The 13,008-nt window shown below is 46.1% G+C and overlaps 1 protein-coding gene across 1 annotated transcript in view; it reads left to right on the top strand.

Annotated features, from left to right (window-relative positions):
- Positions 1-308: 308 nt before the first annotated feature.
- Positions 309-13,008, top strand: part of LVRN (laeverin) — a 35,779-nt gene continuing 23,079 nt past the window's right edge. The window contains exons 1-6 of the mRNA XM_081930454.1: positions 309-1,315; positions 5,475-5,617; positions 5,971-6,146; positions 8,058-8,184; positions 9,199-9,353; positions 12,781-12,894. Of these exons, the coding sequence (XP_081786580.1) occupies positions 672-1,315; positions 5,475-5,617; positions 5,971-6,146; positions 8,058-8,184; positions 9,199-9,353; positions 12,781-12,894 (1,359 nt within the window). The 5' untranslated portion in view covers positions 309-671. The remainder of the gene's footprint in view (positions 1,316-5,474; positions 5,618-5,970; positions 6,147-8,057; positions 8,185-9,198; positions 9,354-12,780; positions 12,895-13,008) is intronic.

Here is a 13,008-nt window from a genome sequence, read left to right as displayed (position 1 = left end):
GGGAAAGTGCAGACTGCCATTTATTTGGATGAGTACAAGGTCATGCTGATGAAACCGAAAAGGGTGCACACCTGGGATGCATCAAACCCACTTTACACAGCCCAGGACAGGAGTCCCCAACATGTGTTGTGTGGGAAGATAATTAGGGAGAAAGAAAAGAGCTGTGTCCCTACCTTAAAGGGGCCTGAACATCTAAAGTAAGGGCTGAGGGAGTGTCCTACTCCCCCCCTCAACCTTCCCTGCCCGATTTCCAAGCTGCATCAGAGGAGGAATGTGCAAAAAGCCCCTCCTGTATGGGCTCTGGACTACAAGAGGAGTCTCGGAGGATGCAAAGCAATTCCAAGTCCTCCTCACCCTTCCAGGGAACCAGGGAGGGCTTTCGCCTCCAGGCAGCTGCTGGGAGATGATGTTCAGATGAGGAGCCCCAGGAAGGGAGGACGAAGAGGCGGGGTTGAAGGAAGGATGGATTCTTGGCGCCCAGGCGGGGTGTGCCGCGTTCAGACCACCTCAGCCAACAGCTTGCTTGGCTCCCGCCCTGCAGGCCTGGCGCTCCCGTCTCCGCCGACGACCCCCTGAGGCCACGAAGAAGAGGCCCTGACCCTTCCCCGTCTCAGAAGAGGGGGCCTTATCCTGTGCTGAAGTTCTTCCTCAGTCGCTTTCAACCGGCCACCATGACCGTCAAGTTGCGCTCGGGCTTCTACGTGGGCAAAAAGTCCGCCGCGCTGCTGGCGCTGCTCTTGGCCGCGCTGCTCTTGGCGCTGCTGGTGCTGGCTATCCTGTACGGGCGCTGCGCGCAGGATTTGGAAGGGGAAGGCGACGAGGCGGCGGCGGCGGCGCCCACAGACGAGGCTCCCGCCAGCGCCGACCCCTCCGCGCGCCCGCCCGGCGCCTGGGACGCCTGGCGCCTGCCGGGGGACTTGGAGCCGGTGCACTACTCGCTGCTGCTGTGGCCGCACCTGGCGCCCGGCCTGCCCGAGCCGCGCACGCACTCGGGGCAGGTGAACATCACCGTGCGCTGCCTCCGCGACACGGACGCGGTGCTGCTGCACAGCGTGGGGCTCGTCTACCAGCGCGCCGCCGTCTGGGGGCCCCTGACGGGACCCGCCGCCGCCAACGGCAGCAGCAGCAGCAGCAGCGTCGCCGTGGCCGAGCTGTGGGAAGCGCCGCGGAACGAGTACGCGGTGCTGGAGTTGCGCGCGAACCTGAGCGCGGGCGCCCTCTACGAGCTGCAGCTCGCCTTCCGGGGCAAGATCCAGAACGAGCCGGAGTTCCACGGGCTCTTCGCGAGCACCTATAAGGACGAAGGAGAGAGCAGGTAGGTATGCGGTTCCGGGCTTGCTTTCCCAGAACCCTCCAAGTGCCGAATGTGCAGAAGCTGTCCAGGTTTCTGGTTTGATCCTGGAACGTCCCGCTTTTCCTTAAAGGTACAGGTAAAGGGACCCCTGACCATTAGGTCCAGTCGTGGCCGACTCTGGGGTTGCGGCACTCATCTCGCTTTATTGGCCGTGGGAGCCACCGTACAGCTTCCGGGTCATGTGGCCAGCATGACTAAGCCCCTTCTGGCGAACCAGAGCAGCGCACAGAAACGCCGTTTACCTTCCCACCAGAGTGGTATCTATTTATCTACTTGCACTTTGACGTACTTTCGAACTGCTAAGTTGGCAGGAGCAGGGACCGAGCAACAGGAGCTCACCCCATCGCAGGGTTTCGAACTGCCAACCTTCTGATCGGCAAGTCCTAGGCTCTGTGGTTTAACCCACAGCACCACCCGCATCCCTCGCTTTTCCTTAGGACGTCCCTATTTCCATCAGGGAAATGTTGGAGGGTATGGTAGGATGTCCTTGTTTTCATTGGAAGGTATGCAGTTATGTGACAGCCCCCCAACCAAGGAGATAGGGAACTATACAGCCTTTGGAAGATACCTGAAGGCAGCCCTGTATGCGGAAGTTTTAAAATGTTTAACTTTTATTATGTTTTTATAGATGTTGAAAGCCACCCAGAGTGGCTGGGACATCCCAGTCAGATAGGTGGGGTATTAATATTATTATAATTGTTATTGTGGAATAGGACATACCTATTTTCATCAGAGAAATGTTGGAGGGTATGCCTTATCCCTCTGATGGAACTAACGGGGGAGAGTTGCATGGGAGGAAGTGTTAAACACTTTCCGTGAGCCCGAGGCCCACAGGCTTAGCACTGGCCTTCTGACTCAATTTGGAACAATGGTGGTGCCTGTTAATATTTGGTTATTTGCCCCAATGCCATTCCTTCTGTCTTCCAAGGAGGGTGGGATCTGCAACTGGTCTTGCATCCAGACACAGCGATGATTCTTGATCCAATGTGTGTGACATGTCAACACCTTTTGCAGTAGAGCCTGTATATTTTTAAGCAGAGGTTGGACAGCCATCTTGTCATGGATGCTTGAGCTGAGATTCCTGCATTGCAGGGGGTTGGACTAGATGACCCTTGGGGTGCCTTCCAACTCTAAAGTTCTGTGATTCTATTTGAGCAAATGGGGCGCTGCTCCAGCAACCTCAGTCTGGCCTCAGCCCCAGGCCCCACCATCCTGCCTTCTTGCTTGCTGCCAGAGAGGGGGTTGTACTGCTTATTGCTTTCTTCCTCTTGCTTCTCCTCAGTCTCCGAATTGCTCTTATTGGACTTGTTGCAGGGAAGAGGAGGGGACCAACATGAGTTGGGTCTGCCTATCCTTGGCTCTAACTGCCTATCACTGGATTCCTCCTACTTTTGGACCACCCTGCCTTCCACCAGCCCCAATGGACAGCAGCCCCACTGGACAACTGCAGTATTGGAGACAGGGGGAATTATTATTACAGTGGTGCCTCGCAAGACGAAATTAAATCGTTCCGCGAGTTGTGTCGTCTAGCGATTTTTTCGTCTTGCAGAGCGCGGATTCGCTGGGTATTAACAGCTTTAAGAAAAAGGAAGCAAACTCACAAGACGTTTTCGTCTTGCGAAGCAAGCCCATAGGGAAAATCGTCTTACGAAGCAACGCAAAAAGCGAAAAACCCTTTCGTCTTGCGCATTTTTCGTTTTGCTAGGCATTCGTCTTGCGAGGTACCACTGTATCATTATTAAATTACATTTGTATACAGTGGTACCTCTGGTTACGAACTTAATTCGTTCCAGAGGTCCGTTCTTAACCTGAAACCGTTCTTAACCTGAGGTACCACTTTAGCTAATGGGGCCTGCTGCGCCGCCACCACGCGATTTCTGTTCTCATCCTGAGGTAAAGTTCTTAACCCTAGCTACTACTTCTGGGTTAGCGGAGTCTGTTACCTGAAGTATTTGTAACCTGAGGTGTTTGTAACCCGAGGTACCACTGTACTACCCTTCATGGAACATGTGCATATCTGACACAATTGTGCAAGCAAGTGTAGTGATCTAGGATGAGAGTTTGAAACTTGAAAAAGCACGTAACTTTAAACAACTTCCCATATGGTAACTTCAGAATCCTGATTGCATTTCCATACAATATGCTGACACTTCAGTTCCCTGAATTAACTCGAGTCCCTTTTCAGTGTTGTGTTGTACTGTTGCCTGAAGGATGTGATTCTCCTGCAGTGATGCTCTAACAGGCTGCCTGTTCTCCTCTTCCTCACAGCTGTTCTATCCTTCATAGCCCAGGCTTAGACTTTTAAAAGCAAACTCTGCACAGTGATTTTTGGGAAGAATGGTCTAGTCTTGTAAGGAAAGCAGATTTAATTCACACTTCTTGTAAGCGCTGGAGCCAGGGGTGGACTTTTGTAATCTTTGGAAATATGAGCAAGGCCAAAATTGGGCACCCCAAAATTGATCTTCTTAATTATGGATCTTCTAAATCTCCCCCTTGGCTTGGCATCCTGCTTTGTCCTGCAGCATAAATAAGCATTTCTACTTTGTCACTTACTCTTAAAGTCCAAGTGGGGTATAAATGTACTTATGTGGAAATACTAATATATATTGTGAGTCAACGTGAACTATTTAACTTGAGAAGAGCATTTTTCTCAGTTTGGGGTGAAGAAGGCATTCAGTAGAACCGGTTAATTCCTCCCAACACACAGGAAAACAGAGAGACAAAAGGACTTCTGAGTCTGTCCCAAAGTATATATTCCTTCTAGTAAAGCCAAATACTCCTTCCCTGACAATGGCTAACCCAATAGCTTTCACTCCTTAAGCTGTTGGGTGTGCTTGTAACTTATTTTAAAAACTGCACACAGCTCCAGGGATCAGGTTGTATAACTGCTCTTGCATACCACTAAGGTTGGGCTTGCATGTGGAAGTTTGTTTCCACACACATGACTGGATTGGGGCTATCTTATTTTATTTATTACATTTATAAATAACTACCCAGGGTAGTTTATACATAACTGATAAAACAACGAAAACTTCTAAAAACAATACCAATACAAATCCAGACTGGGATTTTTTAAAAAACCCAAATCTCCATTTTTAAAAGTCTTGTTTAAATAAGAAATTAGATAGCCAGATAGATGGTGCCTGTCTGGTATTTAATGTGTGTGGGGGGGGATTCCAAAGAGTAGGGGCCCACACTAAAGGCCCAATTCCTCCTTATAATATGGTATCCACAGAAGGATTGAGGATATATGAGCTGAGACAATCCTTTATGCATCCAGGTCCCAGGCCAGGGACTCCATGGGGGGGGGGGTAAAAGTTTCAAGCAGCGGACTGGGCCCCCTCAATATTTTGCTGCTGTAATGGGCTGCAACAGGCCCCACTATGCCTACCCGTGGCTGTGGTGGGCCTCACAGGGCCTACCCCCAGCCGCGGCAGGCCCCATCAGGCCTTTCTGTGCGTGTGACGGGCCCCATAGGGCCCTCCTATGGGAGTGACAGGCCCCGGCGGGCCTACCTGCAGCCACAGCGGGCCCTGTCAGGCCACCCCACCACCACGTAATGTCAAAGTTGGGTGGAACCCAGTGTGTGTGTGTCCCAGTAATAATAATATAATAATTTATAATTTATACCCTGCCCATCTGGCTGGGTTTCCCCAGCCACTCTGGGCGGCTTCCAAAAGAACACTAAAATTAAACATTAAAAGCTTCCCTAAACAGGGCTGCCTTCAGATGTCTTCTAAAAGCTTGGTAGTTATTTTTCTCTTTGACATCTGGTGGGAGGGGGTGCCACTACCGAGAAGGCTGGTTCCCTGTAACTTGGCTTCTCGCAGCGAGGGAACTGCCAAAGGGCCCTCAGCGCTGGACCTCAGTGTTCCAGGTTGTACAGGGCTTTGTATACCAACCTCAGCCTAGGCCAGCCTCAAGGGCAGATTGCATTGAAGTAATCCCACAGGTTACCCTCTCATGAAAGACTGTTCATCCCGGTGCAGAAACCACAAAGCTGGTAAAAGGGATTCCCAGCCACCGAGGTCTTGTGGGCATCTAATGACCAAGATGGATTCAGGAGCATCCCCCAGACTACGAACTATTGACTTTAAACTTATTCGTATTCTCAATTTAGGTGGTTGGTCGCATCACACCTAGAACCGGCAGATGCCAGGAGGGTTTACCCATGCTTTGACGAGCCTGCAATGAAAGCTACCTTTAACATCAGTATTGTTCACCACCCAAGCTATAAAGTGCTTTCCAACATGCCGATTAAGGGTAAGTAAGGGAATGTGGGACTTCCTAATTGTGTGGTGGGACCCGTTAGTAATGGCAACGGTACTAGGATTATTAATATTGTTGCTATTATAGTTGCTGCAGCCAGGATTGGAAAAATCCCAGGTGCCCTGATCATCTAGGTGCCTAAAATTTTGGTGCTGGAACCTAGGAATCTGATGAAACAAAACTGGGGCCGACTCCCCCCTTGGCCATGGCATTTTTTACACAGGAAACAAGAGTACTATTAGATCTAGTGGTCACTATATAGAAGGCACCCTTAGACGTCCGTTCTGAACAGAGCAAATTTGCCATAATATTCAGTATTAATGCCTATAATAATTGTTCTTTTATAGATGTATCTGAGTATAAAGATGTGAATGAGAGCACATTGAGTACTTTGAGTAATGGGACTGCACTGATGAACTGGACTGTCACAACATTTGAAACAACACCAAAAATGTCCACATATGTCACTGCTTTTGCGGTCTGTAACTTTGATTATGTCACCACAGTGGAGAGGGGCAATGAGGTGAATAAGTCTGCTGAATTTATTATAGACTTTAGCAGCATATACTTGCATTTATGAGTGAATTATGTGTTGCACAATATGCACTGATGTTTAAATTATGGTATAAGATTAAATGGTTTTTTAAAAAATAAATTGCATCCTGAAAACTAATATGCAACATCTACTCCCGTCTCCCACTGTCAATCTTATTCAGAACAGGGTTACTCCAGATCAGGTTTTGTTTAAGCACAGTACAACTAGATTCTTTAGTGGAGAAACATTAGTTTGTTAGAAGACTGCTTTCCACATGCCAGCCCACCTTTGGAATAGGGTTCTCTTACTAGAACATCACTCACAATGTGTAGGCACTGCTGTCCCAGACATAGTTTACCAGATGAACCAGATCTAGCTAGCGTGCTGGATGCTCATCTCCCTCACCCCATGCAGGCCATCTTTGACAGGTGAGTGGGACGACCCACCTGTCAATCACCTAACATTAAGAGGGCAGGTGACTGATAGCTGTCAAAGTTCAAATGAGGTTGCTCTAACGATTAAATCAGTGATTACAGGGAACTCCTTGGAGATATGTTTTCAGCACCAGTCGGCTGACTGGTGCTGAGAGTGCTCCTTTAAAGATTTATTAAATTGATATAATCCCATTTAAAAGGCTGTCAGTCTGGGCCATTATATCATTATAGAATCATAGTGTTGGAAGAGATCTTGAGGGTCAAACCTCTGCAATGCAGGAATCTCAGCTAAAGCAGCCCACAGACTCTTGTGGGACTCTGTCCCCCTGTCTGTTTTACCCAAACTGCCCATGAAGTCTTGTCACTTGCAAAATGGGCAGAACGGTTTAGGATCTACACGGTTTAGGATCTACAGCAGTGTTTCCAAAACTCGCGTCTCCAGCTGTTTTTGGACTACAACTCCCATCATCCCTAGCTAGCAGGACCAGTAGTCAGGGATGATGGGAATTGTAAGTCCAAAAACCACTGGAGACCCAAGTTTGGGAAACACTGATCTACACTATGGGGGAAAGAGTAAGATGCTTGTGTTTCTGGGCTTTTCATTTTCCAAGGTCTTTATCAGTGCTTGTGTTGTCTAGCTAAGGAGGATAACCTTGTCTGTAGCAGCCTACTGATTATATAAAGTTTCACTCATGAAGCCTCATATCTCTAACCATTAAGCAGCTAGTACTCCCATTTACCCAAATGTCTGATAATCCAAAATATTAACAGAATGCACCAATTCAGAAGGCTCCATTCCATTACCCCTTCTACAGAATTTTCCACCTGCTCATCAAGAGTCAGGCAGCATTCTGTGGCTGCTTAGCACACTCGTACCTTCTCACTTATTTAACTCAGTGCAGATTTTTAAGTTGATTGGTGACTGGCTGCATGTAATCCAGGTGATAAATGGTTCTTGCAAATCGTAGTCATGACAAATATTGTGTGGAGCAGACACACACAATGCTTTTCAAGTGACTGCTTAATGTGGTCCTGGATAACACAGAAATGAATTCATTGGTGTGTCGATTGTCAAATGTTTAACTGACACAGAGCATGCACAAACCTAGCAGTGGCACCACACTCTAGCAACTGTTTCCCTTTTCCTTTCACCCTGCAAACTCATTCTTTTGTTTGGAAGAATACATGGTACAACTGCATGCGGATGTGGGAGCAGTTAAGCTTTTAAAGAACAAGACTTCCAGGGTGCATGATGTCATGGAAGAAAATGTGGTGGTCTGCAAAGGATAAGGCAACCTGAACAGAGGTCTAAAATGCAATGAAGTTTTAAGGAATTCTGCTAAATACCTGTTTTCTTTTTTTCTGAAAGTCACTGTGCAAATTCATGGCCACTGAAGAAGGCCTAATGATATGAAACAGATTTTCATCACTTGTCCAAAATAACCATTTCTGTGCATATTCATAGATACGCATTTGGGCTCGGAAGGATGCAATTAAAAATGGATCTGCTGATTATGCTTTAAATATTACTGGACCAATCTTTTCATATATGGAAGACTTACTTAACATCAGTTACCCTCTTTCAAAAACAGGTATTCTTGTTTGCTTCTTTTTAAAAAAGAAACAACCTCTTAAAATATTTAAAACAGACAGAATTGTTTTTGCTTGGGATCATGTGATACGTTCCCGGAAATGCTTTTTTTCTTCTGACTTTGAATTAGAAATCCATACAGTGTTTGAGGAACAGCTGTTCTAAACAAAAGGCATAACATTTCTGTGACCCTGAAACTAACTGGTTTATTGTGGTGTGAGCTGTCCGAAACAGCCTACACCTTAGAATACACTAATTGTTTTATTGTATTTTTAAGACTTACACCCTGCTGTTCCATCTAAAATATCCCTCAAGTGGCCATCAACAGATTATGCAATTCAGTTGAAAGCTTTGGTGGTGGGGCAGCTAAGAGAGATGTGGTGAGGGTGTGATATTAATGTCTCTCCCCAGCTCTCTGGTTGCCTCTGCTACTGCCCTTAGGAACCTGTGAGAAACCAAGAGTAGAGGGCTGGTGCCTTCAGGAAGCCCACAAACAGGGCTTGAAGGCATCTGATTGGCCACACTGCACAAAGGTGGACCTGAGACCTGATTAAGCAGGTATCTTTTTATGTTCTTTTGTACAAATACTTCCTTGTTTTTTTGTTATTAAAAAACACAGAACATGGGGGCGGGGCGGGGGGAAAGCTCCCAATAGTATTTACAGTCATACCTCGGGTTACAGACGCTTCAAGTTGCATTTTTTTGGGTTACGGGCCACCAAAACCTGGAAGTACCAGAATGGGTTACTTCTGGGTTTCGGCGGTTGCGCATGCGCAGAAGCACCGAATCGCAAACCGCATGTGCGCAGATGCACCGCTGCGGGTTGCAAATGTGCATCCCGCATGGATCACATCCGCAACCCGAGCGTCCACTGTATTAGGTTTCTTCTCATGCCAATATTGTCAGCCACTGAAAATCTTGGGAAATGGCAGATTAAGCCAGAGCACTCATGTAAACGTATGAACTGTGAAATTGTTAAAGCTTCTTCTTTTTCTCTATATTTAAACCAATCTAGATCTGCTTGTGCTACCTGATATGGCAGCTGGTGCTATGGAACACTGGGGGCTAATGACTTTCCAGGAAATATCCTTGTTGTATCACCCAGAAGAAAAATTCACACACCAGAAATATTGGATTTGCAAAATTATCTCCCATGAGATAGCACACCAGGCATGTGGTAAAATGTTCTGCACTTTAATCTATCTTAAAAATGAAGGTGTTATTTTCGAAGTAGCTGTAGCTGCAATAGTGGCAATTTAATGTGAAAATAAATCCTGAGAACTGCCAAGTGTCTGGAATCGGTCGTTGGGAGTACAGTTCTTGGGGAAGTAGAAGGCTCAAGCAGCATATCACTGACTGAATACATTTTTAGAGTTTTATAGATAATTGCATAGAACTAACAAACTTAATAAAAGTGAATCCTAGTATGACCTTTAAAAAGCCCATAATGTATCTGGGTGTCTGTGTTGAGATTAACATAAGCAATGTGGAGAGTTTTCTCAACAGACTGTTCACTAAAAAAAGGTCACTGATATATCGAGTACATTTACTAATGAAGGACTCACTTTTTCTTTCTCTTAGAGCCCTTAGATCATGTATGGGGGACCTTTGGTCCTTTGGATGTGGCTTAAATATGGCTCCCATGTAACCTGGCCATTGGTCATACCTGCTGGTGCCAATGCAAGCAGTAGTTTAGCAGCATCTGAAGGGCCAAAGCTCCCTACGTATGACTTAGGTAAATGTTGCAGAAATGCAAGCAATTACTTGCACTGCTGCCAGCACACCAGAATTGTCCTTTTGACCTATGAGGCTTCCCGTGGCACTGTGCTGTTTAACAAGATGCCGTTTAAGAGACCACAGCTAAAAGTAAGCCCCCTAAATCGCATATTTGGGCCGCAAAAGAGAAGGGGTACAGTGCCAATGGTCCCTGCTCTAATTAGCAACACGGCTACAATCTAGTCCCAGTAGAAGTGTAGGAGGATAAGTGAAGCACACAAGAATCACCTTTCTGGTTCAGTTTATAGCGCATTTGTCCCAGCATTTTGTTTCCAGTAGTGGACAGGCAGGAATATACAGGAGCTCATAAGCAAGACAGGAAAGTGGTGACCTTCTCATATTGTTTGTCCCTATCACTTGATACTCAGGTGTTTTGCCTGCAAATATGGAGGTTTAACTGTCATGGCTAGTCTCCGTGAAGTTCCCAGCCATGTTAAAAAATAATTTACACATTTAGTCAAAACAAAAAAAATTCCTTCCAGTAGCACCTTAAAGACCAACTAAGTTAGTTCTTGGTATGAGCTTTCGTGTGCATGCACACTTCTTCAGATACACTTCTTCAGTGTGCATGCACACGAAAGCTCATACCAAGAACTAACTTAGTTGGTCTTTAAGGTGCTACTGGAAGGAATTTTTTTTGTTTTGACTATGGCAGACCAACACGGCTACCTATCTGTAACTTACACATTTAGTGATTTCCAGAAGTTCATTTCGCATTGTCCCTTTGAGCTTGCAGTTGGGCACCTTGTAGTAGATCCCATTCCTTGAAAGCTGAATGTAGTATGCAGCTATGGGTATGCAGTGCTTTTTTGTGATGCTACTCACTGATATGGAGTACCGGTACCTCATTTATTTAAAGGGGGGGAAGGAAGTAACAAGGGGAAGCACAGAAGTGGGAGCAAGAAAGGAACAGCAGGGAACATTGTCACATTTGTTTAGCACCAGACTATTTTTTTGCTAAAAGCCTAAAAGGAGTACTTAATGAAAGCATGTAAAATAAGGTACTGGATCAAAACTTGATTGATTAGCATTTGCTCTACAAATCCACAAACATATATCAGATTATTATAAACTTTAATACCAAACAAACCTTTTGACACTCCAATATATGCTTCTGCTTATGTTGTTAAGCGGGACGCAGGTGGCGCTGTGGGTTAAAGCCTCAGCGCCTAGGACTTGCCGATCGAAAGGTCGGCGGTTCGAATCCCTGCGGCGGGGTGCGCTCCCGCTGCTCGGTCCCAGCGCCTGCCAACCTAGCAGTTCGAAAGCACCTCCGGGTGCAAGTAGATAAATAGGGACCGCTTACCAGCGGGAAGGTAAACGGCGTTTCCGTGTGCGGCTCTGGCTCGCCAGAGCAGCGATGTCATGCTGGTCACGTGACCCAGAAGTGTCTCCGGACAGCGCTGGCCCCTGGCCTCTTAAGTGAGATGGGCGCACAACCCCAGAGTCTGTCAAGACTGGCCCGTACGGGCAGGGGTACCTTTACCTTTACCTATGTTGTTAAGCAAATCTATTTTTTTCCTGTTGTGTTTCCTATTGACTTGTTTTTCTTTTCATTATGAGTTAAGCGATATGTAAAGTGGTGTCTGAAAAAAGTGTTTGTAGACTGAGGGAACGCCATGCTTTACACGCTTTATCCTGACAAGATTAACAGGGTGGTAAAGCATAAACATGCCTCTTTTAAATTAAAGTAGAAAAAGGATCAAGGGAATGGGTGGGAAGGGTAAAAGACCAGACCCCAAATTGCTGCTTATTTACATCTCAAGAGAAGTCTCCATTTCCATTTCAATAGAAGCCTCCATTAGTGCTTATAGGAACTCATCTGGAAATGCATATAGCAGTTGGCAGGGGGAAGTTGTGTAATTTTCTCAGTAGCAGTCAGGCATGGCGGCATTGCTCATCTACCTTCCCAGTACTGAGCATCACTGCTGTTTCCTGAGAGGGGAGATCCAGGGAGCTCAGGGTGATGCTGGAGATGCAGCAGGGCCAATCTGGTGCTTCCTGCTGCCGTGCCTGCACCACACTCAGCTACCCTGCACCTCTCAGGAACCAATAGTAACACTCAGTGCTGGGAAGGCAGGTGAGTAGTGCAGCCTTGTCTTCCAGACCGTTATGGTTCCCTCCTCATTCCACGTGGTTCTGCTGTTTAAAGACATACAAATTCATTGCATTTGCGCTCTTGAATGCATCACACTTAGAGAGAATTCTATTTGGCTATGTTATCAAATCCCAGAATGGATTTTTAGTACTTTAACTGCTGATTTCTATCTTTGTAGCTTTTCTAAAATGGCATCTTCCCAGTGCTTTTTTTCCTGGGGGTACGCATACTCCTAAACATTTTGTGAATCTAAGTTTGGCCTCATTGAGGGGCAGTATTTCAATCTGAGTAGGAAAATGAGAGTACCCCTAAACATTTTTGTTAGAAAAAAAGCACCGCATCTTCCTAAATTCCTACAAACCTGTAAACATTATAGCATTCCTTTTTGATAATGTATGCCAATGTGAGACTATTAACTACAATGGTACCTTGGGTTACAAACACCTCAGGTTACAGACTCCGCTAACCTGGAAGTAGTACCTCGGGTTAAGAATTTTACCTTGGGATGAGAAAAGAAATTGTGCGCCGGTGGCCTGGCGGCAGCCGGAGGCCCTATTGCTAAAGTGGTACCTCAGGTCAAGAACAGTTTCAGGTTAAGAACGGACCTCCGGAACGAATTAAGTTCATAACCAGAGGTACCACTGTACACTCTTATGCCTGATGATTAGAAGAGCAGTTTGAAAACAATGCATTGAAAGACTCTCCTCTTCCTTCTATTTGAAGTGGTTTGGAAACCTAGTTACCATGAACTGGTGGAACGACATATGGCTTAACGAAGGATTTGCATCTTACTTGGAGTATCTCGGTATATATTACATAATGCCCACAATGCCTCTGGTAGGTGTGAACTATATCATCGTTTATATAAAGTTTATCCAAAATGTGGGATTGTTTTCAGTCTCTTCAAATTAATGGGATCTATGCAATGGTTCTTTCAGGTCTTAGAGGGCC

This window comes from Podarcis melisellensis (assembly GCF_964234715.1).
Source record: "Podarcis melisellensis genome assembly, chromosome: 11".
NCBI lineage: Eukaryota > Metazoa > Chordata > Lepidosauria > Squamata > Lacertidae > Podarcis > Podarcis melisellensis.
The sequence above is the reverse complement of the archived record's forward strand: the minus strand, read 5'-3'. Positions and strand labels throughout refer to the sequence as shown.